This window comes from Indicator indicator, chromosome 5 (assembly GCF_027791375.1).
Source record: "Indicator indicator isolate 239-I01 chromosome 5, UM_Iind_1.1, whole genome shotgun sequence".
Lineage (NCBI taxonomy): Eukaryota > Metazoa > Chordata > Aves > Piciformes > Indicatoridae > Indicator > Indicator indicator.
The window spans coordinates 10,653,141-10,669,851 of NC_072014.1; the positions used below are offsets into that span (position 1 = coordinate 10,653,141).

The 16,711-nt window shown below is 40.9% G+C and overlaps 1 protein-coding gene across 1 annotated transcript in view; it reads right to left on the reverse strand.

Moving 5' to 3' along the window:
* Positions 1-16,711, reverse strand: part of LRRFIP1 (LRR binding FLII interacting protein 1) — a 115,691-nt gene that overhangs the window by 41,605 nt on the left and 57,375 nt on the right. The window contains exons 3-9 of the mRNA XM_054381036.1: positions 13,501-13,518; positions 9,515-9,562; positions 7,925-7,969; positions 7,350-7,400; positions 6,301-6,314; positions 4,549-4,570; positions 315-317 (exon numbers count right to left, since the gene is read on the reverse strand). Coding sequence (XP_054237011.1) covers positions 315-317; positions 4,549-4,570; positions 6,301-6,314; positions 7,350-7,400; positions 7,925-7,969; positions 9,515-9,562; positions 13,501-13,518 — 201 coding nt within the window. The remainder of the gene's footprint in view (positions 1-314; positions 318-4,548; positions 4,571-6,300; positions 6,315-7,349; positions 7,401-7,924; positions 7,970-9,514; positions 9,563-13,500; positions 13,519-16,711) is intronic.

The following is a 16,711-nucleotide window of genomic DNA, read 5'->3' on the forward strand; positions in this document are numbered from 1 at the left end:
AATAGTTATAATTTCCTATATAGTGGCTTCCATGAAAAATTAAACAAATTAACATAAAAACCAGTGGAGACTCAAGATGGTAAAGCAGCTTCTGGGAAAAGCTTAAATTCTCTTCTGAAATGCAATATTATCACCACAAACAGAGGGCCAGCATCCAGTTTCTTTTTTCAAGATCTGAAATATTGCTGTAAGCCTTTTCTTGTGGCTTGGTATTTTTCCTTCAGGCTCCTTGAATTTCTTCAACACCTTCCTAAAGAATGGTTAAAATGAGTCGCCAGCAACTGAAGCCAGCACTCTAGCAGTAGCATGCAGACCCACTGCCCCTTTGGTTACTACATAGAGGAACTGAGTTTGATTTTTTTTTTTCCCAGCAATGTCATATTGACTAGCTGTGACCTCAGGTCACTACCTGAACCAGTCCTGTGCAGAATTCCTTTCTTCAGAACCATACCTTTCATTTTCCCGAAATGTGGTATTCCTTATTTATTTTTACTATTATCCAGTTTTGACAAGTTTTCTCATATTTACCATATTTTATTCTAATCTCACATGAAGCTGCCTTCCCTCCCTGTCCTCAGACACCCTGGCTATGTAAACTCTCATAGAACTGCTTTCTCCTTTAAAGACAGATGATGCTGTCTTAGATGGGAACAGAGCAGATGAGATCCTTCCCAGCTGTCTTGTTTTCTAACAGAATTATTTTTCATCTAACTGTGCATTTCTTTTACAAGAACTAGATCTTGCCCAAGGTTTTACTCAATGACATGTAGAGACATGCCCAGAGCTTTATAGTCAAGTAACATTTATATCTAATGCTTTTACTTTATGCCCTTAAATAATTACCCTGCTTTAAGCCGAACTGACATGATTAGTTTTCCACAAATCCAGGTTAACAGTCCATCACTTCATATTTCAGGCTCTTCTAAACCTATTTGTTTAATTTGCCCTGTATCTTTATTGTATTTGCACTGATTTCAAACTGAAGCCCCACAGCTCAGGTCATTTCCTTTGTCTCTATGACCCAATCTCTCCAGAGACTTCTCCAGCACATGTTTTTGAAGGCAAACTCTCCAGACATCTGTTGAAGAGCAGGGTCAATTCTATCAGACCTCACTGACCTTTGTGCTACATTAACATGCTAGCTGCCTGATCAGAACCTTCATGAAAACTAGAACTATTGCATACTGGGAAGGTTAAAACATTCAGATTTTACTTGTACTGCCTTCATATGCAATTGACCTCACTTTTTTACAGAATCACACGGAATGGTTTTGGTTGCAAAAGACCTTTAAGATCATGAAGTTCAACCATTAACCCAGCACTGCCAGATCACCACTAAACCATGTCCCTCAGCACCACATCTCCACATGTTTCTCTATTTTCCTCTTGTTTTTAACAGATGCAGAAAACTTTCATTGCCATTACATCCATTTATAATTACAGTATTTTTTACCTTAGACTGTGGCTAATGGTGCTCCTTCAGGCTTTCTCAATCCCACATCCAATTTCACCTTCTCAGGAAAGTCTCTGCTGATTTTCAACCAACCCAGCTTGGCAACTTCTGCGTTTGATGAGAAGCCTTCTCTCCACAGTCCCACTACACCACTTTGCCCTCTCAAATGTACTCTTTCCCTCTGTGGAATTGCTCCCTATGAGACTGCCCTAAAAATCCTGAGTGTCTGAAAGCACATTATCCTTTACTTTCCACTCAGGCCTGGCTCTGCAGAGCTCAAAGTCATGTCCTGTTTGTACAGGTGCTAGTAAGTCATTGATACTACACAGAACTAACTTTATGAAAGATGCAGACTTGTTCACATGCATATTCTATCAGTATTATCTTCTGTGTAATGTTAAAGCTCAGCTTACGTTCTGAGTTTTTTCAAGATGCTCTTTATGTACAACACAGATGCGTCAGGGATTACACCAAGATGAAATGATGCTCACTATTATGGAAGACCCAACAAGTCCTGACAGTTACACAGTATCCTTGACATTAGGCTGGAAAGCAGTTACAGCCAACACACTTGCACATATTCTTTGTCCTGTCATAGTGGGTTTGTATGCAAAAACCTCTCTGAGACAGTCAAGATACATACTGCTTTGGAGTAGTTCTTCTTTTTGGTCCTCTCATTCTCTAATCCAGCCTGCAGTGAGATTAAGAATGCAGGATGAAAAGATCAATGAGTTTATGTGCACCCATCCACAGCCAGGCATGCATTTTCAACGTGCAAAAACACCAGTCTGATATTCCTCCAGCTCTGTACAACACAGCTCAGTAGGCACACATGGGAAAAAAAAAATAAAATCAAATCTCAACAGTCAAATAACCAGTTATTGAAGAATATTGTTAAAAGTGATGAGAGTGCTGTTAAATTTAGTAGTGACAGTTAAAATCATTCACGCTTGCTGGGTGAAGTCAATTAAAAGAGCTACCAGCTGTCTATACTTACTACATCAATATAGCCATGAAAAATCCACATGTGCTTGAACTATTTCTGTATATAGGTCACTCTCAAACAGATACATTGCATTCCTAAATTGAAATACTGAAGGGATGGAAGGAGAGTGAAAAAGCTAAAGTCCATAAGACTACTCTCTGCAGAAATTGAGATACCTCTGTTTCAACACAAGGCTGCCCCAGGACAGCATTAACAGTATGAGGTGGTTTTTTAAACAACTTAAAGTCCCAATCCTCATTCTCCCTTCCATGCCCCTTCTGTTCTTTCAGGAGTCAGAGTTATCTCAGTGTGTTCAATGCAAATACTTGCTCTTGTCTTATTATTACCTCCAGGGTTTGATTTTATCCTCCAGAGGAAAGGTAACAGCTTAGTACCCAAGCTGCAGCTTTGGTAGGCAGTGTTTGTCCAGTCCCCTTTCTACAGAATGAGTTTGTGAGAATTTTATTCCTTTCCAGATTTATACTGAAGTAAAATCAGACATACCTGGTCAAACAAGGGACTGACTGCAACAGACAAAGTCTGTTATGGAAACTAAAAGTTACTCTGCTCTGGCCTACAGTAACTACTGAACTGGACCCAGCTTAGCTCTATCATTCAGAAGTTTTCACTTTAACTGCATCAGAATAGCAGGTGAAGTAGCATCTTCATGTCACTGACCACAAACTGCCTCAGGATCCTTCTAGATCATCCCTTATCTCAGATCTGCTGTCACAGTTGATGTTAGTTTCTTATTTGTGATTAGTTTTTAACACACACTGCAACTTGCAGACTACTCTCACCGTTGGGTAGGTGCTGGCATATTCCAAATGAGACTGTCAAGGCATGAGAGGAAAGAAAAATCAACATACAAAAGGAAAACACTGAAGCAAGCTATGGCAATCAAAAGAATGTCCCCAGACAAAACAAACAAAAATAAACAAAAGCAAACAAAAAACACAACAACAACAAGAAGAACCACCACCAAACACCCCACAAACCAGGCACAGAGATGTAAATCCCAACTAAAGAAGGACTTCTTGCATAAAGCCAGAAGTCAGGAACTTTGGATCTAATAGAACAAGAAAAATGCACAAATTCCATCTCGAATGGCTAACAGCAATATTTCATGTTGGATGGTCTCAGATTAGAGACAGCTAGTTCAGAAATGAGAGGACAAGGTGACTTGGAGTAGAAAAGAGACTGAAGAGAGGCTCAAGTGTCTGAACAAACACAGGATGACATCACAAATCTTCCCTCAGAAAAACTGAGTAATAAAACTGAGCTTGCAGAACTTCTGAAATTAGGCAGGGCACTTGATGGGTTCAGCATGAGCCACAGTAAGGGTATTAAAGATGCTCCATCATGGAAGAAGATCTGATGACGGGAGGTTGAGACATACTCAAGCTTTCATGGTAGGAACACACTAGGACACTGTTTACAGGGTAGTCACAGCTACGGAGCTCAAACCCATTTGCTAGCTTTGTCTAGCCAACATCTCAGGTAGTTTTGTAGTCCATATTGATGGTTGCTCTGCCAGAAGCATCCAGGCAACCTCCTCAAAACCTAGATCAACAGATTTCTGGTGCCTGCAGTCCAGACATCCACTTAAAAAATATTCCATGAGAAAATCCACAGTAAACCCCATGCAGACTAGCGGGGTGGTAAGTTTTAGGGTGAGGTACATTTCTGATAGTGGCTTGTTTCATTGAAAACTTCTGTATAGAAAAGGAGCACAGCTTCAAAAAGCAATCCTCACAGAATGTTAGACATTGGAAGGGACCTCCAGAGACTGAGTCCAACCTCCCTCACAAAAGCAGGGCCACCTAGAGCAAGCTGCACAGGAACGCATCCAGGCAGGTTTTGAAAGTCTCCTGAGAAGGAGACTCCACAACCTCTCTAAGCAGCCTGTTTCAGTGCTCCATCACCCTCACTGTAAAGAAGTTCCTCCTCACGTTAAGGTGAAACCTTCTATGTTCAAGTTTGCATCCATTAGTCCTTGTCTTATTACTGTGCACCACCAAAAAGAGACTGGCCCCCTCCACTTGACACCTACCCCTCAGATATTTATAGATATTGATCAGATCCCCTCTCAGTCTTCTCAAGACTAAACAGCCCCAGGTCTCCCAGTCTCTCTTCATAGGGGAGATGTTCAAGTCCCCTAATCATCCCTGTGGCTCTCCGTTGGACTCTCTCCAGCAGATCCCTGTCTCTCTTGAACTGGGGAGTCCAAAACTGGACGTGGTATTCCAGGTGTGGTCTCAATATGGCAGCCCCTTACAGTGCAAAGTGCCAAAGATGATGCAAGTTCAACTCTCAGAACATGGAGGTCTTGTAGACCAATTACAACCCTTTGTGGACACAAGGCACTAGTAATTGGTGCTTTCTTCATGCTGAAATAGCTCTGAAGAGAAACTGAACTCTGGTCCTCAGTGGTAATTTTTTTAGATTGGATGGGGGTTTTGTTTTGGTTTAGTTTTTTTGGTTATTTGGTTGGTTGGTTTTTTGGTGTGTGTGTATATGTGTTGTGGGTTTTTTGGTTGGGTTTTGTGTGTTTTTGTGTGTTTTTTGGGGAAGGTCTTTGGGGTTTTTTTGTTTGTTTGTTTTGTTTTTACTTGTTTTTGAAGACAGACACAGAAAGAGCCAGACCTTCACAAACAGTCAGAGAGAGACGTGGTCAAACTGTTTGTGATCTACTACAAACCATCAGTAGGAAAATGATTGGTGTATGCTCTATCAACTCACTGTGAATAGACCAACCAAAAGATTTATTATAAGGGTAAGTTTCAGTTCAGATTAGCAAACATTTACTCTCTTCTGCAGCCCCAGTAACACTTGGAGCAGGGACGGAAGCTCTGGAAAAACTCTTATCCTGTGCATGCCCAAGTGTCAGCTAGATTAAGACTATTCACCAAATGCTGCTTTAAGAGGACAGGAGGGAGTCTGTGCAACATCACTAGAAATGCCAGGGTGATAAGTTTCAAACCACATCTTCTGTCAGAAAAGGACATTCTTTGCAGAAGTATTGGGTATTTATGGGCCACCCCACGAAGCAGCTGGAGAATGTTGTTCACCAGACCAGCAGTGGTTATCACAGTCTAGAGACTGGCCTTTAGAAAAAAAAAAAAAGGCCAGGAACACTTCTGCTCAGAGGACAGTGAGAAAACAGAACACAAGGCTACCGCTGTTTCAATATCTAGCAACAAGCTGCAGGATTGTACTACAAAAACAGGTCAAAGGGAATCAGTAGTGAATTTCCATGAAAAAGGCATTTTCGGATCAAGAGGCCTCCTGCCACACAAAGCCTGAAAGCTTGCATCTTGCCACATTAAGGAACACACTGTTATAGCCATGGTTAAACAACCAATTTCCATCATAATCACCTTCCCAATAGAAAGGATTGAAATTTCAACTGATCTAAAGATCTTTTCTGTGCAAAACGCAGTTTCATAAACATGTCCAAATTTCACTCTAAGTAAAATAAACAAAGAGTTTCACATTCGGCTCCGGAGATCAGATTTTCTTCAGCAAGTCTTTGGAGCTTTAAGGCATCTTCTTGCTTTGGAAAGCACTCAAATAAAAGTTTGCAACCTTAAAGTACAAAGATTTTAACAGCATTTAACAATTATCAATAAGGATTCCACCAAAAAGCTTACAAGGCGACACTTAAATTTTTTAGTACATCTTCTACTGTCTTACAGTGAACTCTGTTAGGATCACTGAGCAGGCTCTGCAGCATATGTTTTTGTGGGGATTTTTTTATCTTCCATATTTTTGGGCATATGAGGTGTTCCACTCAATCCTCTTTTGGGGATACTTTGTCAGAAACTAAGACGATAAATAAAGATCTTATGATGAATCACACAGGTCCTGCTCACTCTGTAAGAGCAGAAGCGATCATCCAGCTTAACCTACATAACTACTGCTACTGAAAAATTAGGAATATCATCAGGAGAACAACAAATTCTTCTCAATCAACGGACTGAGGCACAGTGATTCCATAACAAAAAGTAGTCACAGCTGATTCACTGTTCAGGACTGCCAAGAGCTTCCTCTGTAGTGCTGTTATGGGTTATTGCAGTTCTGTGGTGAGCTGAAAGCGTCTCCATAGGTCTTAGAAGCAGTAAGCTCTGACTGGCTTCTGAGGAGCACCAACACATGCTGAGACAAATAGCATTAGCCCTTCACAACTACTGAATTGTTTAAACTGTCTCCACAATTACAAGAGCAGATTATGCTTGTGCTACAATGGAGTTCAGATTTCTACACTCGTATTATCCAGAAAAATACTGTGTGGATATTTTGAGGACAAAGTCTGACTGAACTTTTCCTACAGATGAGTACTGGTGCATACAGCACTCTGATTTACTAATCCCTCCTTCCACAAAACTCAGGTCTGCAGATGAATTTCAAGTATCTCTAAAGCAGTTTTGAGGAGAATGTTCACCTGCAGTTCCAAAGTGTTTTAAGACCTATTTCCATTGATATTTGCTTCTGGTTTCCTGAGCTAATAAACATTGATCATGAGGTAAGCTAGCACTTCCTCTTTCCAAGTTCTTTCATTGGTGCAGACAAGAAACAGATGTATATACCAGTGTTTTGGCTAAGTACTTCCTGCAGCAGTTAACAGTGAACAGCATTTACCAGAAAGGCTTTTGGAGCCACGTGCTCAGATGGTGTCCTTGCACAGTGCATTGACATCTGATAATTCCCCTGGCTGAAAGAATTACTGAGCTACAGGTATTTGGAAAACAAAAACATAAAACCAACTACTCAACCATATGCCTTGAACATGGAACACGTTAAGACCTTGGAAGGATGAGATCATCAGAGTACTATAACCAGTCTGGTTGTACAGGGGGACACCAACATTGGTACACACACATGCACACTGAAATTATTCAGTTTACCAACCCTCAGGCTTCCACGGCTACCCACTGACATGCGCTCATCTTCATCCGAAGCCTATCAAAAGAAAGTATAAAAGACAAGAAAACAATGAAAAGAACACAAGTAACAGGCAGTGAAGTAAATGCTGATGGCTTTGATGGAACAGAAGGAAAGGAAAGATACACAAAATAAATGTCTTCAAAAAAGAATCTAATTAAAATAAGCAAAAAGTAAATTAAATTATACCCTAGCCTAGCCAAGCAATTTACTAGAGGAGGAATGATAAGCTTGCTTGGGGGTGTTCCCTGCTCTATGCTCTTGCCCCACACTCTAAATAAATGGACATTAACTGCTCCAAGCAGGTTGTTTCCCCACCTTCCATCCCCTGCCCCCTGTACTGTAACTCATTTGGAATAGCTCTTCAGAATGACTGGGGAGATGGCAGAGAAGTCAGGAAGTGGCTTTGAGGTTTGCATTTGCCAGGGGTGAGGGGAGCTTGTTTGTTTTCTTTCCTTTCAAAAAGGAACTGCCTTGCACATGTTCTGTTTTCTTAATTCACAATGTCTAGCTAAAACGAAAAAGCAAAAGTGGATACTAACCGAGGCATTTCTTCGGGCTCTACGGGAATAACGCTCACTGTCTTCCTACCAAGGCAGCAGAGAAAGAAAGAAAAAAAAAAAAAAAAAAAAAGAGTGAAGTGTTGAAAGGACAGAAACACCAACAGAATGCTCTCAGAGACACAGTGATTTGGGAAGATTAAACCAAATAACAGAAAGCAACACCTTGTCAAGTCAGAAAAGCCTTTCTTTCCCTTATTTGTGACCCCAACCTCTTTCCCCTCTGTTTTACTCACACTTCTGTTACTTTTGCAGAAAACTGTATATGGTGATGCCTTTATCTCAAAAAATGTTTCAAGCACACCTCTCTGCATCTGGGAATCAGTATACTTACAGTGCTTTTGTAATTAGCCTTTCCAGTCTGCAGTCTTCAAAATAAATCTCAAAAATCTTCTATTTGAAATAATGTGACAGGTAAATGGTCCCTTTCCAGTGGGTATCCCAGAGGGGTGCAGCCAGGCCTCTTCTTCCAGACCCAAAGTATCTGTACTCAGCTTAAAGCACACACACAGCACCACTGCCTTTTGCAGGCAGGCTGTGGTGTTAATGCTGGAAATGCTGTAGGGTGTGTTTGAACTGATTTTAACTAACCGATTTTACATTGAATTCAGAAATGACAGAAAATGGCAGAAAATGTAGTCAATGGTTCTGACAGGTGAAATGATTCCTAAGCAAAGGAATTGCTAGTAATGTGGAGCTAAGCTCTCACCAAGCAAGGATTTGAAGAGACTTAATGGCTTATCCATGAGATTGGAGGATCTTGGATGGACAGTTGGTCCATATGGCAGCAAGCTTTCAAGAAGGCACAGAGCAAACCAGCATTTATGCCAATTAATTATCAAGAGTCAAGGAATCCGAGAAGTTGTCCTTTAGACTGGAAGCCAGCTGTTAGATTTTGCCTTTTTCAGTGCCCAAGTCAATTTGTAGGGCAAGGCCATGAACAACAGTTTTCACCCAGCATCACTAGTGATTTCATAAACTCATGTCTGAAAGACATTTGAAGCCAAGGTCTTCCAGCCCTTCTTTATCTTATGTGTGTTAAGTCCACATTTGGTACCAAGTTTACTGGCTTAGCAAATAGTAAAATGCAGGACATTGCAGTATTGGAAAAAGCAAGCTTTGCCACAGTAGCATCTGAAGAGAGTACCCACAGACCAGGGAGTACAAAGGTAACTTAAGAAGCGTGGATAAAACTTGCCCAAAATTTACCTGAAGGTAGATGTGAGAAGACTCAAATTGTAGCAAAATCCACAAGAATGAAAACGAGTACATACATATTCCTTGTGTCTCAACTGGCTTTAACAGCTCTATATGCTGACCTAGCCTGCAAGTGATAGAGTGGTGACTCTAATGTCTGTAAAAAGAGATGGCTCTAACCAAACCCTTGCCAGTTTTAAGTTAATGAAAAGCCACCTTTCAGGTATTGACTGGTACTGCAAGAATGATTATGATAAGAGTGGAATTCACTTTTCCAACACATGAAAATACCTGCTCTGTGTGACTTTCAAAATCTATGAACTATACAGAACTTCAACATGTAGAAGTTGTTTAGCTATGTTGATCAAAGCCTACCATCCATTGCTCGATGTCTCCCCATTTAGTATCCAGACCATAATATTTCTACAGACAGAAAAGGGAAAAAACATAATTTAGATGAGAAAGGCAAACACAGAACATTTAGGCATGCATTGCCAGGTTTTGGCCAAGGCACACAGCTCCACACATACAAACATGCCAATGAAAAAAGCCATGCCAAGCGCCACCACAGCCCTCTGCAGCACCTCGCCCAGGAAAAGCTGCCTGCTAAGGAGAAAGGGGTATTTGTGGTACAGCCAGGTTACACAGCAGCTTCTTCTTTCCAGCAATGAAGTAAAAAAAAAAAAAAAAAAAAAAAAAAAAATCAATGCTGTGGGGACAAGAGCAAGGAGTGTAATGAGTCTTGAATTCCTGACCCATTTAAGTCAAGACTCATTACAAGGGATCCGAACACGGAACACTTTCAGGATGAAAAATGCTGTCAAATCATGTTTACCATATAGATTTGTCAATCTGGGAAGACAAGTTGAATATAATACAACTAATCTTTGTGCATTCAGAACTCCCTAGAGCTCCTTTCCACAGCATACAGCTTTTTGCCGATACTTCACCCATTTTGACAGTGGTGATGTCACCAACAAGGAGAGAAGAGGGCATGCGTCTAACCCCAATGCAGGTCGGTCTGGGAAGCCCTCTCCATTTCAGTACCAAATGCCATGCCTTTGCTTCGTAGAATGGCTCTTCTGAATCATTTCTCAGTTCCCAGGTTTTATTCACAACATTGGGAATTTCCCTATAAACTTGCATTTCTATCAGGCAGCAAATCCACAGATCTAGCAACACTTTTCTTCCTCCCCAATCATGCACTTAACTCTAGTTTCAGGAGGTTTGCATTTTTAATGGTGACCATAACATTCCTGCATGAAGAAAAATCACCAGCAAAAAGCACAGTAATCAGCAAATGCAAATCCTGCTTAATGAGGCATAATATGTATTTTAGAAAAAATTAGATTATTTGCTTTGAGGTTCATGTATTTATGGATAAACACGAGCTTGCACTTGCCAGCTTTCCTCAAGGTTAGAGAGGGGAGGAATATTAACAGTCAAAACCTTAGGTAATGATCAAAAAAAAAAAAAATCAGAAGTCTGGTCTGTACTATACACTGCATTTAGCACTTGCTCAATGGTATTAATGGAATTTCACTTTCACCCTTTAAAACCTCATTCACTATTTATTAATAAACTAGAACGAACACCTGCATGTCATTTAATACTTTATCGGCTAATTCTCACTTCCAGAGTTCTTCCTCCTTAAACAACAATATTAAGCTCATCTGCATTTTCATCTTAACAGAGAGGAGAAAGTCTGCTATGAAGTAGAACAGGCAGCTGGGTGCTCAAATTACACATCCTGGGTAGCCCAAACTGTACAAGGACTTTTCAATGCTGTCAGTTTTGGGGTCAAAATGGGAAGAGACAGGAACTCACTGTAATCCTACTTATTAGGAAAAATATCATACAGTAAGTTTTTAGGCCAGTAACTGGAAAACAGTATTGTAGATCTAAATTGTAGATCTAAATATTGCAGATCTTAGAGTTGGACTAGATGACCTGTGGAGGTCCATTCCAACCCAAAGCATTCTATGCAAACAACCTTCTAGAATAAGAGAGAGAATGGTTAACAAGCTCTATAACCACAACCCTATGAGAATAGGGAAGCATTCCCCTCTGCTTTACCTGCAAAGCATCTCAGAGTGTGCTCAAATACATCTAATACCTCTGTACAATGCCTGACCAAATCGCACAGAAGAAAAATTTCTCCCTTAAACTACATGAAATTAAGAGTGCGTGACATGAAACATCTTGTTACACCACTTCCTCCCAAGTGCTCAGACTAGCTACTTCCAGGCAGAAGCATAACACATACCCTAGCCTGTTGCAAAATTCAGTTTTATGTACATCACATCCTGAAAATCACCACTGACAATTATATCAACTCCAGCTGGTCAGGAGTGTGTACACAATCAGAACCAAGCGATTATATTCTTTGTAGTAAATCAGGTCAGGTGAAGTGTTATTGGAGGCTTCCCTCATCCCCCTCTTCCCCTCCCCCCAAGAGATGCATAACACTTTCTAACACTGGAAATCAATTTTTAAAAGCCACTAAGAAGATGGAGAATCCTTTCTCATGCACAGGAAGGACCCATAAATGCTACAAATTTTTGCAAGGTCTCACGTTTCCTTTTCCTGCTGTTCTCCTTACTTTGCCATAGGCTTCCGAGTTCAGTTTTGCAAAAGGGAGATACAAGAATACCCCTTTACTTGTTCTGTCACAAGTTACCTTCCCCTTACACTCTTTGCCTTCACCATTTCAAATTACATTGCTATAGGCTTTGTATTCCCCAAAGATGTTAATGAACACAACTGGGACCATCAGGACAATTTTTAAGTTATAATATTTTAAATGGCACATTTTACAGTGGATTGAACTGGCAGGTACTCTTCTTTCTCTACAAGGACCCTTCCGTTGTGCCCCAAGGGGCCTAGTTTGAATGGGTTAAAGGAATAAATGGTGCTTATTCATTCACTTGGGTTTTAGTTAGAGGCCTTTGGCAGACTCAAGTTCCCTTCTATCCTGAAAAGTGATATTACAATTAAATAATTAATGACATTAATACCATTGAGAGAGAATTCCAGATCAGATTTGCTCACTAAGAGACATTGAAACTGCTAGACTTGCAACCTCACTACAGGATGTTGTGAGGCTAACCCATTTATCTTCTCATCCATGTCAGGACACTAACAGTAAACAACCCCCTTGTATCCCATGGGGCTGCATTTTTACCATAAGATTAAATTAGTTCCTATGAGGGAGATTTGATAACAAGCCTGTTGATCTGCAGGCAGATGTTAATTTGAGTCACTCAGTACATACTCATCTCTACAAATAAAAACAAGAGTAAGACATATTTGCCACCAAACTGATGGGGTCAGGATTAAATACCAGAGGCACATGATTTGAGTAGCTATCTTCATACATATGAACTTAAGGAGGAGAACAGCATTTCCAAGAAGCACACACACTGCTAGGTCAAGTGAGAGGAACATGCAGTTCAGGCAGCTGGAGTGCCAGAACAAAAACAAACAGGCTGTGGTTTTAGGAGACATTTATCACTCAGCATGCAGTAAAAACATCTCAGGAAAAAGAAAAGCAAATGTTAAATAAGGTAAAAAATGGCAAGATTGAAGAAATAGATGCTTCCTGCCTCCCGGCAATAGCTCTTTGGAGCCGTTTCTCTTTCTGCGTACCCATGTTGGAAGTACAGACTAGCCAAACATCACAATAAAAACTCTAAAACTCTGTTGTTACATAGCAAGTGACCGCAATTAGAACTATTATTATTAGCAAAATCATCTTTGCCATTGTTTGGAAGTATAAAAAGGAAACTGGGAGGAGGGAAGAAACTGTGACTTTAAACCGACGTGAGAGATGATTAAACTAAAAGCATTTATAACGCTTCAGTCACATCGGGAGAAGGGCCACACAGTTTATTCACCAACAGATTATAAACTCAAACACTGCATCATCAATTTACTTCAGTGACTTTCTGCAAACAAAGTCATCTGAAAGTCATTCTTCCTGTTGGCACCTGTTAAAAGCTTCCTGGCCTTAGATTTCTTCAGCCTTCAACAAACAAACGTCTGTGTGGTTCTTGGTGACCCATGGAGCCACCAAACCCTCCTATGATGGCTGGTTTGTCAAATTATTCTTCTGCTTATCACTCATTCTTTGCCAAACAGGCTGTAGAAAAGGATTATATTAAGTGCCTGACCAGACATTTTACTTGGGTCACCTTCCTTCACTCCTACCACTCAAGACTACGGGAGGGAAGGGGGGGGGATTGCCTGGAAATACAAAGCCTGCTGTGCATCTTCCATTCTTTAGATGTTTCTCTGAAATGCTGGCAAGACTCATAATGTGGGAACACATGCAAACAAGAATGAAAGTGAGCGAGCCCTACCTTTTGAACTTGATAGATCTAAGGAAAAAGGGAAAGGAAAGAAACAAGGAAACAAAAACTAGCATGAATGAACAAATAGCAGCAATGCAATGTTCCATAGCTCATTCTAAAGGAGAAAAAAAAAATCATCATTTATACAGAATATACAACAGAACACAAATACAGAATAGCACACATCGACGCCCTGTAGAGTTAAGCAGAATGAAAGCAGCATTTACATTCTAGGCCTCCTCCACACGAACAGCTGGAACACAGCATTCCTGGTGTCATACCCACTAGGCTCTTGGACATACATGTAACATTTGCTCCACAGACTTTGCACTGGATTAGAGTTTATAGAGATTAGATGCGATTCAGGACCTCTCCAATCTTTTCCAACCTCCCTCCTTCCATGTAATGGATGCCCAAATATTCACCTGGGGTGACAGTTGTGCATCTACCATCAAAATAAAAGCAAACAGCATTACCTACAGAAATCTGTTCTTCTTCAAGGATAAATTTTGTCTTTAAGCAATGAAGTACAGTTACCAAAGCATCAAAAGCTATAGACCTTTCACCTGTGTACAACACAATCTCAGCTTGTTAAAGCTCTCTGAAAATTTCTTGTACATATATTGCCAGCACTAGATGGTCTTTCCAGGTTGCTTTTTCAATTTTTAATGTCTCCATGGAGCCTCACACCATTTGCAGGCCCTAATAAATGCACTGCTGACTCCTACAAAGTTGTTCCATAGTTTTGAACCAATTTAGTAATACCCAAAAGCACTACAGCCACCCTAATACATCTGAATTTTGTTGAAGTAGGGAACTTCCCTTGGCTGATCAGCTTTGTAAATCCATGTGAAAACAAGAAGCATTTTTTCTTGCATCCCTCCTAGCACTCCTAAAGCAAGAACCCTTCTTGTTAAAAAATATATAACTGGTTACACAAATCCAGAAGGAAATTGCAGCTTCCTTCTCCCCAGTTCTCTGCTGAGCACCCAGCTTTCTGTGTGTAGGAAAGGCATCATAGCTCTAGCCTGCAGCTCTCACCTGCCTTACTGCTTGTCTCCCCAGACAAGCACTGATGCTGAACAAAGACCAGCAGCAGCCCTCTGCATTCCATGTACAACTCAGGGAGCACAGTACATTGCTCTGAGTGCAGCCCTTTGGCTGGTCAAAAGACACCAGGGGAGTCAACCTCCTGTATTTTGGAATATTCACTGGAACCCTGCCATCCACTGCTCTTCTAGGCACCCTCAGGTGAACCTAGATCCCAGTGATGGGAAGAAGAGAATACTTCTTTCAATCCCCTGCCCTCCTGATCAGGTTGCCCTTTGTGATCCTGACAGACAACTGAAGAACCCAGCTTAATACCTCACAGAAGCATTAATTCCTATTCCTACAAGCACAGGAGGGATAACTAGGACCCACATTTAAAACCAGCATTCCCACACAACTAATCACTGTGCTTACCTTCTACTAAGAAAACCCTGAAGAGGAAAATGAACTAAACCTCCCACAGCTCCCAAGACTGCACACTGATGCCGATCCTTTGCCTTCTCTGTTGCACATGCGGAGTGCCTTTCATCCATACACAGAAGCCAAACACCACTGGTTTAGATGTGACAACTACCAGGGAACTGTTTAACCTTTAAGCTCTATCTTTCCCATGCCGTTGTTTCACCCACGCTTCGAGGCAACACCATGGAAGTCTTATTTTCCAAACCCCAATGCTTCAGGCTTGGCACAGCAGGTAACCCTGTTGAGCACAAAGCAAGACACACAAGAGGTCTTGTGTCCAGGACCCAGACTGACAATGGATGAGATAATAATGAGGTCCTTGTTCAGGGCCAGACATAATGAAGGGCAGTGGAGAGGGACACAGGGACAAAGCCAAGTGCGTCATCGTAACTGTTCCAACTTCTTACAAAACCTGGAATTTTTGGTCATCTGTTAACTACCATGCATTAGAACAGCTCTGGCTTCGAAGTGACTGATGTCCCATCAGTGTACCATCCTCCTCAGTTGGTATGTTACAGGAGAGCAGAAACACTTTTAAACAATAATCTCTATTGCAGGTATGCCACCCCTTCGGAGACCTCAGAGTCTAAGACCTTTGACTGCTTTTGGTGTTTGTATTGTCCACAATAGTAGTGGCAGACTACTTTCCTGGTTTCCTCATCACATGAGTTTTGCCACAAAACCAGTTTTACACAGAAATAACTTTAAATCAGGACAGAACAAGCCATGGCTGGATGGCAACAGAAGGCAGAAATCCAGAGTCTACTAAAAACACCTTCAGCATCTCCAAATGTTCCTATGCATCTTCCTGCTGGTTGCTTAAGAGAGATACAGATTATCCAGCACAAAATTCCTTAATTTCTTTACTGTATACATAAGAAACCAACTTTCACAGTCAGTCTCTCTTCTCCCATTGAATCTATGAGAATTTTGCTTTTCTCTAGTTCTTCCTGCAATGCTTGGCATGTTAAATGTCTTCAGACAATCCCAAATGCAAGGGAAGATGGGGCCCAAGTCATGGTCAACAGGATGGGCAAGATGATCAGGAGTGTTTGCAAGCCTTTTGCCCACTTTAACTCAGCTTTAGTACATTTACTAAATTTACTACATGCTCAAGGAACTGACATGGGAAAGAAAAAGAAAGAAGAAACCCACAGTTTAAAGTTCTGGTAATGTATTTTATTCCAAAGAACTATAAATTCAAAGGAGGAAAATTACATGCAAATGACTATGCTGGTAAAGAATGAATTTACAAAATAGCAAAGGCAAGTGCTGTGCTGTGCTCTTGAAGTGAGAGCTGAAAATGAAGCTTGGAGACAAGCACCATGCACTTGCCATGAACTAGAAGTACAGGCTCATCTGCTGTGTGAACTGGCAAGGAAGAATCTTATCCTGCAGATTAAGGAGTGGGAGGAGATCATTCTCTTTTCACTTCAGGCGCTAATATCAGCTTAAATTGTGGTCTCCAAGTGTCAGTCCTTGAAGAGACATTTAAAGTCTTGCCAGCAGAACACACAGAAGGTACTCCTACATGAAACATTCTCCACAATTAGCCCTAATGCTGCAGCTTTTACATGTCTTGAAACATTACTGTTAAATATTTCTTGGGAAAAAAAGGCTTTAATATATCTTATGCCAAGCTTCTCAGAGGAAAAAAAAAAGGCACAGGAAAAAATTTCTCTCCATTTTACCTGGTACCCCAGGAGAA